The 20000-nt window shown below is 45.7% G+C and overlaps 2 protein-coding genes across 7 annotated transcripts in view; both read right to left on the bottom strand.

The window, feature by feature from the left end:
- The window catches only part of tlk1a (tousled-like kinase 1a), a 28926-nt gene extending 9994 nt beyond the window's left edge, over window positions 1-18932 (bottom strand). For 3 of the 5 annotated variants that reach the window (XR_006026254.1, XM_042077558.1, XM_042077579.1), the window contains exons 1-2: window positions 18770-18932; window positions 18486-18673 (exon numbers count right to left, since the gene is read on the bottom strand). Coding sequence is in view for 4 of the 5 variants with exons in the window: in XM_042077558.1 (XP_041933492.1) it covers window positions 18486-18660 (175 nt within the window). In the remaining variant the exon portion in view is untranslated. The remainder of the gene's footprint in view (window positions 1-18485; window positions 18674-18769) is intronic. The other 2 variants (XM_042077571.1, XM_042077565.1) reach the window with 2 other exon arrangements.
- An 880-nt stretch (window positions 18933-19812) lies between these two features.
- The window catches only part of mettl8 (methyltransferase 8, methylcytidine), a 13713-nt gene continuing 13525 nt past the window's right edge, over window positions 19813-20000 (bottom strand). For both annotated transcript variants that reach the window (XM_042077434.1, XM_042077427.1), the window contains exon 9: window positions 19813-20000. This exon is cut by the window's right edge and continues 716 nt beyond it. The gene's annotated coding sequence lies outside the window, so the exon portion shown is untranslated.

The following is a 20000-nucleotide window of genomic DNA, read 5'->3' on the forward strand; positions in this document are numbered from 1 at the left end:
CACTTCGCGATTTTCGGCCAGTGAAATTTCGCCTCGGTGGCGTGACGGCCAAACCGCTAACCTTTTGACTGCAGTGTCTAGCCAGTGGTGGCAAGCGAGCTAATTAGGCTAATCAGCTAGTTCAACAAAACAACTTCTGTTTACCTTTACTGACTGTATGGAGGGGAGATGTAACGCACACCAAGATGAGGTGCTGGCTACCGGTGTGTATAACTTAAGTCAGAGAAAGAAGTGCCGCACACTAAAAAACATTTAATAGGCGATAACGTTTCGGCCTACAAGGCCTTCATCAGATCGCATGTATAGCTTTACTGACTGATCACCGAAACAGTTAAATCGAGGAGAGCAGTGATGTTGAAATAGTTGACCATGGGAGGGGGCAGGGAGAGAGAAGACAGGAGGGTAGAATAGTTGGAAGAGTGGACCATGGGAGGGGGCAGGGAGAGAGAAGACAGGAGGGTAGAATAGTTGGAAGAGTGGACCATGGGAGGGGGCAGGGAGAGAGAAGACAGGAGGGTAGCATAGCTGGACTTGCTGCGGCTGCACTCGGTCTCCTTGATCTTAGAAAGTCAGTGTGCTACCATCACACACACACACTATACATGACGCACACACACTATACATGACGCGCACACACACACACACTATACATGACACACACACTATATACATGACGCACACACACTATACATGACACACACACACTATACATGACTGACGCACACACACACTATACATGACGCGCACACACACACTATACTTTCACTCAGTGTGCTACCATCATTAACCCTGCATTAACCACCACATACTGCTCTCATTACCATATCAACCGCTATCTGGGCCTTGACCTCCAGTTGCCTGATCCTATGCCCACTTCACCTTTCACATGAAGTGGATTTACACACACACACGGATCATCAAAGCGATAGTGAACATAATAAATATCACTCCATCTCAACACAAAATACTCCTCTACTACGAATTCTACACTTTTAAAAATCAATCATAACCACACGTACACGGACATGCACCCGCACGCACACCCACTTTCATATCTTCTGCTATTCATCATTCCATATTCCACGACGACACTCTCATCATTCACAATCACAATCTCAGTCTCTCAAGAACGTCAAATCTAGGCTATGGATTAGGACACTGTTGACTAGGGCTGCAGCTATCGTTTCTTTTTGTAATCGATTAATCTAGCACTTTATCGATCGATTAATCGGATATTTTTTTTTTTTGCATTTTTAAACGACCAAAACAAATAATGCATAACGAAAATGACATTGCTGTAAAATGATCAAGCAATTGGCACAGAGGTATTTATTCTAACTCCAACATTTGGCTCCAAAACTAAGCCCATTTATTGCAATTTACCCATTTAGTGTTTATAAGTGCCAGTGCCAACAATTAAATAATGTTCAAAATGTTCTCTGTAAAATTGCAACCTCTTGTGCATGACTTAGCTGGGTGAACAAAGCTGTCCATATTATGTTGTTAAGTAATGGGAGGGAGAAGAGGGGAAGCAATTTAATGTATTAATATGCACAACAGGCTCTAATCTAGACCTGATATCAAAGTAAATATCTGTTTTATGTAGATTTCTACACCTGCAGCATTTGGCATTAGGCTACTAACAAATAATTTCACCATTACTAAAAATAGCCTACCATTAGGCTACTAACAAATAATTTTATCATTAGGCTACTAAAAAAATTATTTCTGGGGTGAGCCCTAGGTTACCATTTGCTATGGCTAGGTTACCATTTGCTATGGTAACCTAGCAACCTGTGTGTGTGTGTGTGTGTGTGTGTGTGTGTGTGTGTGTGTGTGTGTGTGTGTGTGTGTGTGTGCACGCGTGCGGTGCGTGAGGGAAGATGAGGGTGCATGCATGTGAGGGGTTCTTTTTTAGGCATACTGTCTTGCAATTGAACGTGAATAAGTTTACTAGGCTACTTAAAAACATCAAAGCTAAACATTATATCACGACATCGCTACAAATACAGTATGTGATTAAAATCAGCCAACAGGCTACGTAGATAGATAGATAGATAGATAGATAGGGTAGATAAATTGATAGATAGCCTACATTATAGACGCTTGGTGAAACAGTATGGAGTAAAAACTTGAAAACTTTATAGACATTCTCTGTCATTTATGGACATCTTGACTCCGCAATCGTGCCAGCTAAATTCAGAATGCATCACGATTCACGCGCTAGTGGTGTGCTTCCTGAACAACAGTCCGTGTGGAACAATCAGATACCTGTGCGTATAGTGCGCATCATAGGAATTTATCGAGGCTTCGAGGCAGGGTTTTTGCCTCGAGTATTTTTTGTAATCGAGTTATTCGAGTAATTCGAATCTTTTTAGCCCTACTGTTGACCTTTCACTCAGACAGCAGAAATGGTCACATGGTGAAGCACACAGACCGAAGGCCCCTTCGAGATGAGAAAGGTAGGCCAAAGAGCTGCAATGTCTAGGCCGGGCCCGGGCCCGGGCCAGACCTGACCCGTAGCACAGAATCAATTTCATTTCGTTTAGACTCAAAGTCAGACGACTACGACACAGCGACAATGCAAGAAATCAAATTATAGCTAGTGATGCACCGATGTGAAAATTGTGGCCGATACCGATATTAATATTGCTGTTATGGCCGATACCGATGTTGATATATCTGTATAGAAAACACATTTTTATGATAATCAAATAAAGAGCTATTTTCCAATTTTTTTAAATAACATTTCAATAGCCTACCTTAGAACACCAGAGGATTACAATATAATCGAATATATCTGTATTATTTTATATCCCGATATAAAAAGAGAGAATACTGAATGTCTGATATTTATGACAGCACTTTATGCAGATTAGCCTATAGGTATGGCACACTATAGGCCTACTATTTATATTACAACTCTCCCTCTTTAATTCAGCTGTGTGGTTGAAGCCTGGAAATATTGTAAACAAAGTAGCATAGTTGGCTAGCTTATCATAGTCTACTGATTGGACTGTTCAGTTTCCCCATGTGTGTTTAGGTTTCAAGGTAATACTTGTTCTCCTTGGTACAGGCACTTTTGGGAAACATTGGTATTGAGATGATCAGTCAATTTGAAACCAAGAGTTTTAAACAAATATGTGCAGCATGCTAATGTTGCTAAGATCTTGTTGTTCTGTCTCCCACATTCATGAAAAGTTTGGTATGAATGTTGAGTCATGTCTCATGAAACAGTCATGAAATGCTTTATGTGCAGTTTATGTCAGCTGCTATGAATGTGTTATGAACTCACCCGTCAAGTAAAGTGTTACCAAAACTACTAATAAGAGCAGTGAGGCACATGATCCGTTGAAAGATATTTACAATGTAGTGCAAATTGTAGTTATGCAGCTGTAGTAATCACTTAAACGGTCTCTAGGCGTTTTATGAAGACCAGGGCCTGAACCCTGAACCAAGGCCACATGCAAGGACCAAACACCCTTCAACCTGAATGAAACCTTGTGCAGACTTAGGCCTAGTCCACACGTACCAAACCGATCTTTTTTTCCTCCGTCTTCCCTGGAACCGTATCAAGAATATTTGCGTCCAAACGGATCCATCTCAACACGACTCAACAAGTTACTTAATTCCCCAGGCCTATAGGTCGCACTGTTTCTTTACAGAAATTGACCAAAACTTGCGCTTTGGCTAGTGCAAGGAAACCAGAATTGTTTGTGTGGACTGATGGTGAACTGTCAACTGTAGTCAACTGTAAAACTAATAAACTTTATTTTACGGTTTGTGAAGGGTGCAGTCCCGTCCTTTATTTGGCTAACGCAGGTAGGCCTACTAATCACCTTTACTTTCTTTGGTTGCAGGATAGTCCGTGATTCACATTACTTTTGCCTGCATCAAATCGCGCATATTTGCATTCAGTGTGCTACAATCGGCTTAATGTGAGTTCTAAGCGTCTTTGTATGCTTATATCTGATTTCACTCGACTGTGAATGCATGTATATATGTTGTAAGACATGTAAAATAAATGAATGACACTGGCACTACGCACAAATGAATGTAGCCTAAACTTACACCGCACTTTCCTAATAACTTAAGTTCTCTCGCGTCACTGACAGTAGCTAGACCGGGAAAAACACCGGGAAAAACAGTGTTCAGTCCACCAAGTCATAAGCTATCGGCGCTGCGCAGCACCAGTTGTGATATTTATCTTACGGAGTGTAATCGTAGGTAATGTCATGTATGAAAACTAGTATTGTTAGGCCATACTATAAGTGCAAGTCCAGGGCAGCTGAGGTGTGGCGATGACATCATCAATACACAAGCAGGATGTGCGGTTTCGCTGTCTAAACGAATTCAAACGGGCTACGGTTTCAGATTTTTCCACTCTGGGACCAGGTTTCAAAAAAGTGCGGTTTCGGGCAGTGCGTTTACAGGATTCGTTAGGACGCTCGGCCAAGACGAAGCAAAACCTCTGCGTTTAACCTAAAAAGCGTCTCCGTGTGGACAGGCCCTTAGACTCCAGTGGGGTATTGCCCAGATCTAGCGGCAGCTACGCTAACAGAGTGGCAGGGTGGAAGAAGGGAAAAGGGCTAGCGGCGGCTACGCTAACTGAGTGGCAGGGTGGAAGAAGGGAAAAGGGCTAGCGGCGGCTACGCTAACTGAGTGGCAGGGTGGAAGAAGGGAAAAGGGCTAGCGGCGGCTACGCTAACAGAGTGGCAGGGTGGAAGAAGGGAAAAGGGCTAGCGGCGGCTACGCTAACTGAGTGGCAGGGTGGAAGAAGGGAAAAGGGGAAGAGAGCGAGAGACAGATTAAGAGGAGTTAATGAAAGGATTGTGCCTTCCCCTAACACACACACACACACACACACACTGCATCCCAGCTGAGAGCAATTTTCTCTTGGTCCGTCCGCCAGTTTACCACCCTCTTTGCTCTCTCCGTCTCCCGCTCTCTTTTCTGGGGCTCTTAATTGGCGCCGCATTCAGAGCCTGTGTCCTTCCCGAGGTTCCCACAGGACGCTGCTCCGCCTCACACTTTTAAGTCCTGCTAAATCACGGCATTTCATCGTAATTCATCTTTAAAGAGGCACACACAAACACACGCTATATGCAAATACACACACACGGTTGCGCAGCGCGCTCACACACACAAACTTGGGCACGCACAAACAGACAGACAGACACACACACACACACACAGTGGATTTTGTGTGGAATGCATTGTTTTATTATGTATGAAAGACGACCATTTCAGATTCCTGGAAGATTCTGGAGGGAGTGAGGACGCCATGTCATAAAACAGCCCAGTGAGTCGTATTTCAGCACAGAGGCCCACACTGACACAGGAAGGAAGGGATGGAGAGAGGGATGGAGGGAGGAGAGGAGAGGGAGGAAAAGAGGGAGGAAGAGAGAGAAAGGAAGAGATGAAAAGAGATGGGGAGGAAGGAAGAGAGAGAGAGCACGAAGTAGAAAGGGAAAGAGGGAGAGAAGGAGGGAGGGAGAAAGTGAGTGCTTTAGAGCATTTCTTCTAGTTTTCATCTATCTCTCATTGCTCCTTTCATCCTGTCATTTGCTCTCCAGCAAGGGTGCAACCACAGGCTCTACCAAACCCTCAGGCAGAGAGCGAGACTCACAAAAGGGCTGGTGCCTCACATGTAAACACCACACACACAGACACACACAAACACACACACACACACAGAGAGTGAGAGATCAACAGGGACAGACTTATTTAGTGGCTCTATACAAAAAATTCAAACTCACACACACACACACACCAAACACAGCTTGCTACCAGTTGCAAATGTGCAATTCTGAATGTTTTCTTGCTAGCCTAATTTCTAAGAACTAACTTTTTACTTACCTAGCCAACAAACATGTTTGATTTTGTGTGAAAGTCCATCTACTGTCCAGACCTACTGGTGTGTGTGTGTGTGTGTGTGTGTGTGTGTGTGTGTGTGTGTGTGTGTGTGTGTGTGTGTGTGTTGTTTTACGAGTGACAACACCAGGTCAAACGCCCGAGAACTGTTGGTGTCCACAAGTTGCTGTTCAGTTAAGTTATCACTAGAACTAGAGCAGAACAACATCTGTGAGTGCAGGTATTCAACATCGCCAAAAAACGTGTGTGTGTGTGTGTGTGTGTGTGTGTGTGTGTGTGTGTGTGTGTGTGTGTGTGTGTGTGTGTGTGTGTGTGTGTGGGGGTTGCAAATGTTTAAATAAACAGAGATTTTCAGCAGCCCTAGATGCAGGCCTCCAATTCACAGTGTTTCCATGACTCAAATCTCTATCTGCTCTTCTAGAGATAACCTTTGAGCTCCAAGATGAGGTGCACGAGCTTCTCAGTGGCAGAATGCAGCCTTCTCTTGCCCCAGGAGTGCCAGTTATAGCCCTACATACATTGGATGAGTGCTGGACTGGTGAAATATTGGAAAATAACAAATCAGATTCGACATTGTGGCCATGTCATTTCCTCTCGGCAGTTTATAGGCTGCATTCAGTGAAAACAAAACCACATGGTTGCATTTGTTCACTGGAAATGTCATAGGGCTATTCTTGTGAGCTAAACAGAATGGCAAGTGCTACAGTCTGAAGTTGACGACAGCTGGATTGAGTGAGTGTCCATGGTGCTTGTTTTCACCGTCCCAAAACCGGAAGTGGCCATGATATTAAATAATTGTCAAAAGCTGCCATTGACACTAATGCCTTTGGCGTCGACATATCCTACCGGAGAGAAGACATTTTTTGCTTCTGCCACCAATGCCTCTCACAACATCATGCATTTTTCTTCATTTTTTATTTCTGAATTAATATTTTTGTATTTTTGTAAACACACCACTGCTCCATATACACATACAGGCTCAATTGGAAATGATATAGACTTGGTATTGGACAGAGCTGTGCGGGGAAAGTGCGTTTAATGAGCGGACCAACTGATTCAGACCTTTGCGTTGTCACACCCCGACATAGACACACACAGTCACAGATGGTGGCTTTACACACAACATGAGAAAACACCCCGACATAGACACACACAGTCACAGATGGTGGCTTTACACACAACATGAGAAAACACCCCGACATAGACACACACAGTCACAGATGGTGGCTTTACACACAACATGAGAAAACACCCCGACATAGACACACACAGTCACAGATGGTGGCTTTACACACAACATGAGAAAACACCCCGACATAGACACACACAGTCCCAGATGGTGGCTTTACACACAACATGAGAAAACACCCCGACATAGACACACACAGTCACAGATGGTGGCTTTACACACAACATGAGAAAACACCCCGACATAGACACACACAGTCACAGATGGTGGCTTTACACACAACATGAGAAAACACCCCGACATAGACACACACAGTCACAGATACACTTTCAGACCCATGGTGGCTTTACACACAACATGAGAAAACACCCCAACATAGACACACACAGTCACAGATGGTGGCTTTACACACAACATGAGAAAACACCCCAACATAGACACACACAGTCACAGATGGTGGCTTTACACACAACATGAGAAAACACCCCGACATAGACACACACAGTCACAGATGGTGGCTTTACACACAACATGAGAAAACACCCCGACATAGACACACAGTCACAGATGGTGGCTTTACACACAACATGAGAAAACACCCCGACATAGACACACAGTCACAGATGGTGGCTTTACACACAACATGAGAAAACACCCCGACATAGACACACACAGTCACAGATACACTTTCAGACCCATGGTGGCTTTACACACAACATGAGAAAACACCCCAACATAGACACACACAGTCACAGATGGTGGCTTTACACACAACATGAGAAAACACCCCGACATAGACACACACAGTCACAGATGGTGGCTTTACACACAACATGAGAAAACACCCCGACATAGACACACACAGTCACAGATACACTTTCAGACCCATGGTGGCTTTACACACAACATGAGAAAACACCCCAACATAGACACACACAGTCACAGATGGTGGCTTTACACACAACATGAGAAAACACCCCAACATAGACACACACAGTCACAGATGGTGGCTTTACACACAACATGAGAAAACACCCCGACATAGACACACACAGTCACAGATGGTGGCTTTACACACAACATGAGAAAACACCCCGACATAGACACACAGTCACAGATGGTGGCTTTACACACAACATGAGAAAACACCCCGACATAGACACACACAGTCACAGATGGTGGCTTTACACACAACATGAGAAAACACCCCGACATAGACACACACAGTCACAGATACACTTTCAGACCCATGGTGGCTTTACACACAACACGAGAAAACACCCCGACATAGACACACACAGTCACAGATACACTTTCAGACCCATGGTGGCTTTACACACAACATGAGAAAACACCCCAACATAGACACACACAGTCACAGATACACTTTCAGACCCATGGTGGCTTTACACACAACATGAGAAAACACCCCGACATAGACACACACAGGGTCAGTAATTCTTACAAACTTACTGAATCAGCCTAAAGACCAGTGATTCTTAAACTGGAGATCACCAAAAATATGGGAGGGGGGTCGCAAAATGATTTGCAGTCTGAAGAAATACATCTTTCTAAAGGTTTTAAGACCAACATGCTTACAAACTGGGATATTCAGTAGATGTAGGCTTCCAATTCAGTGTTTCCATAATGTTGCTTTGAAAGTGTGATGCTCTGTTTACGCAAACTCAAACTTCTGCCTCTTGTAATGATGACCTTGAAGATGCTGTACACAAGCTTACCAGTAACAGAACACTGCGCAGCCGTTTTTCGCCATTGACGTTAATGGCTTTGGTGTTGACATAGGCTATGAGAGAAGACCATTTCGGTAACATTTTCCAAAGTAAAAACCCATTGCCAGTTGGAGGGGGTGGGGGGGGGGGGGTGGGGGGGTTGCGAGACTTGGCCAATGTTTTTAGGGGGGGGGGGGGGGGGGGGGTCACCAGACCACTGCTATAGACAACTTGTGCCCTACATGTGTACGCCCCTGCACGTTCGCGGACGCATACGCACGCGCACCACACGCACGCGCACACACTCACTGCACTGACCTCATGATCCCTTAAGCACACTCTCACCCAGTGACCTTTCCTAGCTGATCAGTGAGCACATATGCCCCCCTGTGACAGGCCAATGTACACATCACCGGGTCATTCAGGCATTACCCACAAGCCTGTGCACACACACACACACCTTACATCGCCCTCTTTTTCTCTCTCTCTCTCTCTCTCTAACACACACATACCCCTGCAGCACTGGCAAAGCACACTCACCCAGCACTTAAACACACACACACACACACACACACACACACACACACACACACACACACACACACACACACACACATAAACGCTAAAGTAGACTACACACTCACACATATACTCTCACTAACACACATGTACAGCCTGAAGCAAAGAAAGGTCAATGTACACATCACTGTGCATCGCATTGCATCTCTCTCTCTTTCACACGCACACGACGAGAGTCGTATTTTTCTCTCTTTGGACAGAATAGAATGAAAATATGTTTCCACACAATATAAACATATTGCCGAATGTATGGATATGAAAGAAATAAACAATTGAATTACACAACTTTTTTATGTTTTTAAAAATGGAGATTTAGCGTTTTGGAACCAAACTTTTCACTTATTTCAACCAACTCTACATTCCACACTTCCCAGGAGCATGTAGACTGAGGCTCATCTTCTGCATAGCATGTGTGTGTCTGCGTGCATGTGTGTTTCAGGGGGGTTGGGGGTGACAAAGAAACCCCCTCTGTGTGAAGCATCTGTTGACCAGTAGCTGGGGTACACATACTGGAGCCCCCCCCCCCCCACACACACACACCCACTGTCTGTACTTACTGCACAGAAGCAGAGCTTTTGCCTTTCCTTCACACTACAATTTGTGTGTCCAGTGTGTGTGTGTTGTGCTTTATGCGTGACTACAGCAGGTAAAAATCATAAGAACTGTCGGTACACCAAATGACACACCACAGCATATTCGTCCACAAGTGCCCACCGAGTGCATCTCTATGATGCTCACTGCACTGCCGTCACTCGTGCGAACACGAGCAGTGCGGCTGCGTCCACGTCGATGGAGGATGGACCAGTGATCTAAACAACCACAGCCCACAGCTCTGGGTCAGGGTGGCATCTCTTCAGTGATTTAAGGTCGAGGCAAGTTTATGACCCACACAGCTCTGACTAGCCTCCCTCTGGTCAACTTGGGAGGCTGTGCAAGGCAACCCACTCCAGAGTGTGGTCTGTGCTCTCCTGTTTACCCCTCCTCCATTCCCAGGCTGTCAGAGGTCCGTGAGGGTTCCATTCGAGTGATGTCATAATGGTGTCCTTAGAGATGGGAACTAGGGGGCTGTTTGGAATGGGGCCAGTGTTCCGAACAGGAGTTGTCTTTGATCTGCTGAGCTGGAGTCATGGGCATGGGCTCTTGTGTTGCAGCCGAGGGGGTCGTGAAAGGCCGCTTGTGTGGTGAGCGAGGTGGCCATTGGGGTAAGGGCTACTGGCTGTTTGGGGGGCAACGGATGGAGGTTGGGGTGGGGGAGGGTTTAGGGGATTCCCGCCTGGGGTCTGAGCCCTTCTGGGACCCCCGCCTGGTGTTGTTATCTGGCTTAGAGACACACACACACACACACACACACACACACACACACACACAGGGGATCTGAAACTGGGACAAGGTCCTGGGGGTGTTACCTGAAGAGAGACGTACTGCACACTGCCTTAATGATGCCTTCAATCACTCCTTTACCCCCCCCCCCCCCCCCCCCTTTCTATAAATATCATGTTACCAGTGCCTCTGTGCTCTTGACGCTGTGAGGGGAAATTATGCTCTTTGACAGGCAAGTCATGCTGCTGTGGATGGTAAACAATGAACGAACAAGAGGCTTGTCATCTGCAGATTTACACATGAAAAAACACCACTGTCATACTACTCATACAAGCACAAATGCGTGCGCACATAAACACACACACGCACGGGGCATCCCTACATCCCTATCCTAGATGAACTCTGGAGGGGAAGGGTGAACGGACAGAGATACACGACTCCCGCTCTTGCTTTCTCTCTCTCACTCTCTCTCCTTATCCCCCCTCCCTCTCTTTCTGTCTGGTCGTCTCTCCCTCTTTTTCTCCCAGAGGGTTGTCTCTGACCTCTTCAGCCCTAAACATGTTTTCTGCTCTGCTCAATTTCTTCTCTACCTTTCCTTCTCTTTGTTTACCCCCCCCATGTCACTCTCTCGCTCTTCTCCTATGCGCATGTGTGTCTGTGTACATGTATGTGTGTGTATGTGTGTGCGTGCACATGCATGTATGTGTGCGTGTGTGTATGCGCGCGTGTACATGTACATGTATGTGTGTGTGTGTGTGTGTGCAGACATGTATGTGTGTGCGTGCATGTACGTGTACATGTACATGTATGTGTGTGTGTGTGTGCGCGTGTGTGGACATGTTTGTGTGTGCGTGCATGTACATGTATGTGTGTGTGTGCGTGTCCGAGTGCAGAGGGCTGAAGTGGAGAGCAGTGTCATTTCTTGAGGTTTCACACAGACACCACTGGCCATGGCTACAAGCAAGCAGGCAACACAAACCCTGCTCTGTTTCACTGCCAGAGAGAGAGAGAGAGAGAGAGAGAGAGAGAGAGAGAGAGAGAGAGAGAGAGAGAGAGAGAGAGAGAGAGAGAGTCAGGGAGAGAGAGAGTGTGTCAGGGAGAGAGAGATAGAACAAGAGGGATGCAAAGAGGGGGAGGGGATAATTAGACAAAGTGAGAGAGAGGGAGAGGGAGCGAGAGAGAGAAGAGAGAGTGCGGGCGAGAGAGAGAGAGAGAGAGAGAGAGAGAGAGAGAGAGAGAGAGAGAGTGCGGGCAAGAGAGAGAAGAGAGAAAAGACTAACCCTCCTGGGAAGAGAGGTCTCAGGTACAGAGGAGAGTTCCAAGGCAGCCATGATGAATGCCAGTCTGGCTGCAGAGACAGGGTGGGAGGCGGAGGGGAGGGAGGGGGTACCACTGACACTCTAGATTTCACCAGCACACAACACACACACACACACACACACACACACACACACACAAACAAACACAAACACACACACACAGACATACACAGACACACACACAAATAGAACATACAGACACTCACAGGGAAACACATGACCAACACAGGAACACTGTTTTAGGCTTCGGAAACACACAATCACTCTTAAACATGTCGGCTATAAATAAACAAACACATAAATGTAAAACACAGACATGCACACATATCCAGGTGTAGATACAAACACATCAAGATGCGGCGCATAATAAACACACAAGTTTTAATGGACACTCTAGTGTAACACATGAAACCAAGATGGCTACGCACCACATCAACAGCTGAGAACACACTTGCCCACTCTCTCTCCCACAGACACCCTTAGAAGCACACATACAGACAGACATGCAGAAACACACACACACACACACCTCGAGCAGCTTCATAAACACATCATTCTGCAATATCCAAACACAGAAACACACACACACACACACAGCTCACAAATCAACTTAGTGGGAAGCGCAGAGTAACTTACAAATTGATACCGTCACAATACCGTGCACACGATAACGACAATATCATGATTCAGCAATACTCAATGCATTACAAAAGATTCATCTACGACACAATATCTGTGTTTAATGAGGAAGAAAAAATTTCACGGCATTTCACAAGGGATTTGAAACTGTGTACACTGTCTCCCAAGAAATAACAAACAGACTTCTGTTTAAAATGCACATTTCAAGGTTTTTAGACGCATTCCAGAGCTTCTGCATGAAGTAGTGACTCTGGTCAGGTGAATTGGTGACTGAACCCCAAAGGTTCCGCAGGAGCCCAGGAGGACACTGGCACCACGGTAACCTGAGAAATGTCATGTAAGAGTCATGACCACAGGAGGGGCCTGCCAGATCGCAGTTCGCCCTGGGCGACATCATCATGACGTCAGGAGTAAAAATAAACAAACAGACGAGTAAACAAATCCCGCGTGAGCGAACCAGCAAAGCCGCAAAGTTTGTCCGTTAGCATATTACAAATGAGGGTGAGTGTGTAAGTGAGTGAGTGGGGTAAGACAGAAAGTGGAAATGCACTCGGGAGTATCATCTTAAACATAGTGTGTGTGTGTGTGTGTGTGTGTGACTGGGGTGATTTTACAGGGATCATCATGTGAGGTGTGTTTTAACTACCCATGCTGCATTAAGGCACAAGGTGAGCACCCCCCCCTTCCATCAGATACACTAAAGACAAAATGAAGACCATCGTAAATCCCTTCCCAGAAGGATGATAAAAAACAAGAGAGAGTGATGGGGAAATAGTGATAGAGAGAGAGAGAGAGAGAGAGAGAGGCTGTTAGATTGGCACTTCATCTTCCATAACGATGTATTATGGCCCCAGTGTTAAGCAGATGAATATGTATCACAAAAAATCACAAATCATACAGTGTGTGTGTGTGTGTGTGTGGGGAGGGGAAGGGGGGGCAGGGTGCCAGATTCTATGTGTGTGTGTGTGTGTGTGACTAGATGGATTGGTGGAGGGATGAGTATTGAGGAGCAGTGGAACGCAGAGGCAGGAGGTGTTGCATGATTGACAGCAATGCTGACATCATGCTCACCTATGTGAAGTGAAGCATCAGGCTGCAGCCGTGTGTGTGTGTGTGTGTGTGTGTGTGTGGGGGGTGGGGGGGGGCAGGCAGCCCAGCAATTAGCCGCCGTGTGACAGCCTCTGGAGTCGTCGTCACAGGGAAGTGACGGTCGCACTTAAATACCGGAGGCACCCACAGGAGGGACGGGATCAATGGCCAATCACCGTGTCATACGACTCAAGCCAACATATGAGCGCGCGCACGCGCACGCGCACGCGCACACGCACACGCACACACACGTCTCCTAGGAACCAATTTGTGCTCAACATGTCTACCCTTATTTGCCAGAAAAAAAGTGTGCCTCTCTCCCCATCTCTCTCTCTCACACACACACACACACACACACACACTTTTCACTCCGTCTCTGTTCCTGTTTGCCTCCTTCTCTTCCACCTTTCTTTTTATCACTCCCCTTCTCTCCCTCTCCCTCTCTCCTTCTCTCCCTCTCTCTCTCCTTCTCTCCCTCTCTCCCTCCGTACCTCCCTCCTTCTCTCCCTCTCTCTCTCCCTCTCTCCCTCCGTACCTCCCTCCTTCTCTCCCTCCCTCCCTCCCTCTCTCCTTCTCTCCTTCTCTCTCTCCTTCTCTCTCTCCTTCTCTCTCTCCTTCTCTCCCTCCCTCCCTCTCTCCCTCTCTCCTTCTCTCCTTCTCTCCCTCCCTCCCTCTCTCCTTCTCTCCCTCCCTCTCTCCACAAGAGAATAAAGGTATAACCTCTGTGCTCCGCTTTTTTTAGGTCTCCACATGCCGACTGACGTCAACCCTCCATTTTGGTTCCTCTCCTAAGTCACACAATCACTTTTACTATCCATCACCTTTCCACACCTCTACACACTCACACACCTGATCCCAAGAACACACCTTTACACACTCACACACCTGATCCCGAGAACACACCTTTACACACTCACACACCTGATCCCGAGAACACACTCACACACCTGATCCCGAGAACACACCTTTACACACTCACACACCTGAACCCGAGAACACACCCGAGAACACACTCACACACCTGATCCCGAGAACACACCTTTACACACTCACACACCTGATCCCCTCCATTTTGGTTCCTCTCCTAAGTCCCACAATCACTTTTACTATCCATCACCTTTCCACACCTCTACACACTCACACAACTGATCCCGAGAACACCCGAGCTGGTCCCAGAACAGTGTTTGTGTGGACATTAGCATGTGCATAGCCACATGATCCACTATATTACGTTTCCATGTGATAAAAGCTACAATTCTGCCATGTTAACGCCTGAGGTGCGTTCAAATTGACAAACATAGGCAAACATTTCCTGTGAACATTTGTGAACACTTGCACACAGCTTGAGGATGTGGTTATCCGTGAACATGCAGGGGAGATGGACAAAGGGTTGAGCTGAAATGTTTACACAAAATCTTTCAAATGCAACTTTTCAGAGAAAACACGTTCGCCACTGGTTGCGTTTTGCAAAGTCTGGCGAAAACTCTGGTTGCGTTTCTAGTGAGGACGAACAGAAACTGTCAGAGACTTTTGAAAACTCTGGGGTTGAGTTCTAGTGTGGACAGACACAAAGCGTCAGTGACGTTTGAGAACTCTGGGGTTGAGTTCTAGTGTGGACAGGCACAAAGCGTCAGAGACGTTTGAGAACGATGCTCGCTGCCTCCGATGCCAGAACAGGGCCACCTCCAGCCAAGCCGCTCGCATTGAACATGACCCAAGGCAACTCTGCAGGCCGTTGTGTAACTGCCATCATTAGGTGGCAGAGAGAAAGGTTATCGTAGTGGTTTCATAACGACACTCTCTCTCTTACACACACAAGGCCAGTTAATCATAGCTGCTGATGCACACTGCACACACGTTATGTACACACAGCGTTGTGGGCTTGTCCATCAATCGCTCTCTGACACCTGTCTGTCATTCTGAGAGAGCCATCAGCTCTTCTGCCAATCACTGACCAAGGGGCTGACAGAACTATATGATGGGCGCTCCCGCCAGCCAATCCCGAGGCCCAGAGATCCTTCCGGCCACGAGCAGACATTTCCTGGCAGAGTGTGGCGGCAGCGGTGGTGTCGGCCAAAAGGCAGTAGCTAACTTTCTTACCATACGGCCGCAACATGGATGAGAGGCCAGATCCCTGGGAAACACAAAATGGCAGCCGAGAGAGAGAGAGAGAGAGAGAGAGAGAGAGAGAGAGAGAGAGAGAGAGAATTACCCAGTGTGTCTGTGAGAGAGAGAGAGAGAATTACCAGTGTGGCTGTGTGAGAGAGAGTGAGAGAGAGCGAGAGAGAGAGAGAGAGAGAGAGGGAGAGAAGTGCCAGTTTGTGTGTGAGAGACAGAGAGAGAGAGAGAGAGAGAGAGGACAAGAGCAAGCGGGAGTGAGGCACATATTAAAGAGGCAAAACACAGAATGGAGAGAGAAAGTAAGAGGGTAGGAGAGACAGAGAGAGTGACGGAGGGAGAGAATGATAGCAGGAGGGAGAGAGAGAGAGAAGGCTCTAGCCTGCTGAGATACAGTAGGAGGACAAGAGAGTTCTGCTTGGGAATGTCCATTTGGGTGAGGGCCTGGGGTGGCAGAGCCAGGCAGAGGTGAAATGCTCCAGCAATGATAAATTATTCATTTCAGGCTTTCATACAGAGGCAGAGGTGACACACACACACAGATTCTTCCCAAAGCCTGACCATCAACAGCTAGACTAGATGCATTTACGGGGCACACGCTAGCCTCTTCTCTGCTAAATAACCAAAATAAAACAGCAGGGGAGAAAAATAACATGCCCAATTGAATAGGCCTACCCTTCGGATTGGAATATATTTTCAGATTTAAGGATAAAACTCTGTCTCTCTCCCCCTTCCTTACAGTCATCTTATGTTTATTCCTACCCTTCTTTCCTGTTCAGTCAAACACTAACCCACACACACACACACTAGATGCTAGAAGGCATCATTTTCTTTGGCATTCTGCATAAGTCTTCAGTGCACTTACAGGCAACAAATTTAAGCCCCTGCACATGCAAGCGGTTGAACCCTTAGAATGCTGGGCATGTCATTTTAGCTCGGTGCTGTTCTAGGAGGGAGGCAGCTGTGGGCATGCCCACCTGTTTGTGGCAAACAGCACTTGGCTGCCTGGCTACGTCTTGGGAGGAAAAACAGCACGGAAACGAACAGCTTCGAGGATTTTCCCTCACTTGCCATGGACCCATCAGAGGAGAGTGTGTGTGTGTGTGTGTGTGTGTGTGTGTGTGTCTAAGTAGCCTAATGGCCACCAAACCCAATTGAAATTATGTTATCTTATTTTAATTGTGAAACATAGACCTAAATTAATAACTAGCAACACTGGCTGCCCTGCAGTGAAGTCAACAGAAAGATTGTAGACTCAAGCACACACTTTTCTTGCCTAGATACTTGGTGGAAGGTAGGACAAATATCTTGGCACAGCCAAGCAAAAAACAGTGCACACACACACACAATGTCTACATGAGCATGCACTTCAAAAAGGCTATTAACGCAAACCACTGACACCCACATTTCTGCTATAAACACGCTGGCACTTTTTGGTAATGCCTTGACACAATGAGTCATGTTGCCTGACTTTTGTTGGATGCAATAAAAAAAATGTCAATACGTTGAATAAAAAAAGCAAGGGGGAAAAAAACTTCCAAAATGCTCAAAACAGACTGCCCAAAAGTGCACTGCCTTTAACAAAAGACTCATCTTTTCCTATAGTGTCTCCGAGAAGAAGAAAAAAAATGACACAGTAACCTAGCATGTGACATCAATATCAAGACTCCCAAATGTGTTAGCAAGGGGCAGGTTAAACTCGTTGAGATGACAGAGGCATGTCAGAGAGCGACTGCTCCCAAACAGTCCATAGACAGTTGCATGGATACTCCATGACAAGTGTATGAGTTGGGGGTATAGACATCTTGACTATTCAAAACGCTGGGTAGTGGAGATGATGAACTCCCTGAGCAACATTATTAGCTAGCCTACTTGAAAATAATTCAATTAATTAATTCGGTGCAATTTACGTTAACAATCCTCTTCATATCACGACACAGCAGGGTGCATGCATGACAGCATAGCCTACTCATGTAATTAGAAAGGTGTCATCTCCACTCCATGCCAAAAAAGGCGACGAGGGTTGCGAGTCGACCACCATTACCAATACAAAGCAGCAACAATGTGATAAATGTTGATTCCATAAACAGAAAAGTTTTCCCGGATACATCACTCATAACTCCTCGTAAAACAATATCCAGAAGTCCACCATGATGTCAAAAGACCCGACCCTTTTTAATCATCAGACATCTTTGCTAGCAAGTACGAGGACTAACATGACTGTTTCCAAGTCCCACTATTACTCGAAAGCTGTAAAACTACACAGTGGGATAACGTTAAGCGCAATTTCCAACACATTTTTATCCTGCAACATCAATGCAACCAACACAACTCTTGTTGTATTTATCGTCAGCAAAGCAACCTTCTCTGTAGCAATAACGTTAGCCCATTGATGTTCTTTTTTTTTTACTTGATTCTCCATATTACACGGACACCTAGCAGGAGTAGCTGCACTGTACTACAGTAGCTAGCGAGCTAGCTTGCTAGCCAGCTAACTAGCTCATAGGTCTCGGTGGCCTCGGCAGAACTCGGTTGAGACAGATTTTCTTTCCATCCGATGCACGTAGAACAAAACACGCCAAGAAACCAAAAGAGCAGACTTGTTAGAACAATATCGTTATACGTTACCTTCCTTGGCCTTCGCCAGTGCTGCACTGTGTTGCTGAGAAAGCAGCCCCGGTGTTGGGGACGTGGAGAGCTGGGACCAAGATGGCGTCCCCTCTAAACTTCCACCACTTCCACTGTTACTTTGGACACTCATCAAGCTACTTTTTGGAACGACAGAGCAAACATAGACGAGCATCACTGTCAGTGACCTGGACACGGAAACCACAAAATCTGTTCTTAAAATCTATAAAACAACAACCACCGATCATAGAATTGTATGAAAGTTCACATTTTGGGACACAAACCTCCATACGCCTCTGCAGTGCGTCTAAATTGTCTTATGAGAATAACCAGAACATAGAACGTCATCCATCGTTTGTTGAAACAATATCGCGAGGTTCATGCACCCAAATAGCATCGCCTCCGGTGGAAAAAAAGTCTAGCCGAAAACTCGTGACGTAACATGGTAAACATCATTGATTACGTGTGCAACTGTGAAGATAACCAATATGAGCTAATCATGTATGCATGTGTCACCGCATATGTGTCACACCGTATGCATGTGTCACAGGCTACTGTGAAACCATTTGCCCTATACTATTAGGGGAAATCAACATCCATGAAATAATTGCATGTTGTTCCCCTCAAACATGTAATCCTATGTATTCTGTAGGCTACTGCTGTATCAAAAGTTTTTTTCCTTGCTTTGTCCAAACAACATATAACCCAGAGGGTCCTCACTGTGAGGGTCCCCACACAGTGAAGCCAGTTCCTTCCCCCTTCATGCCTTTAATAAAATGCATCATATTATTAACCATTAGGCTATCTTCCTATTTTCAGAGCAGTGTCATCTTAACCTACTTTGTGCCTCTCCCCATCTGTTATCATGACCTGAAACCTACTAATACACAAGACAAAGCTGCACCTCTCCAATAACAGTATCCGTCTCTGGTTTGTTATGCATTAAAAACTTTCAAACCTCAAAGGCATCTAAAAACATATGACGGAAAGCAATTTTGCAGCATCCTTATTCGCATCGGCATCTGATGACCTTTTGATGCTGTCCTTAGTTTTGTCTGCTGCACTTTAGTATTTGTTTTTCCAACTTAGTATAGTTGCACTACAAATTGTGATTCATGATTTTTTCCTTCTGACTCTACCATATAACAGTCTCAATTTAACACCTCATATTAATTGCAGATTATTGCAGTCCTTGAGTCACTAATCTAGGTGAGAAGTGCATATGTTGTTACAACTGCTTCAAGTAATTGGATATTGCATACTGTATGACACCATCTACATCTCTTAAGGACAAAATACCATAAAAATACTAGACACAGCAAACATATGCACATATTTGAAACATCTTTTAATTATTATGATCATTGTATATGTATAAATCCTGCATGGTTTTCTTTTGTTGTAATAAACCATAGAGAAAGAAATGGCACAGCACAGCTTTCTACTCATAACTCATCAATTTTAACAGTAACATTGGCATGTTTATGAGAAGAGAGTGTTGCACTTTTCTTTCAT

This window comes from Alosa sapidissima, chromosome 2 (assembly GCF_018492685.1).
Source record: "Alosa sapidissima isolate fAloSap1 chromosome 2, fAloSap1.pri, whole genome shotgun sequence".
NCBI lineage: Eukaryota > Metazoa > Chordata > Actinopteri > Clupeiformes > Clupeidae > Alosa > Alosa sapidissima.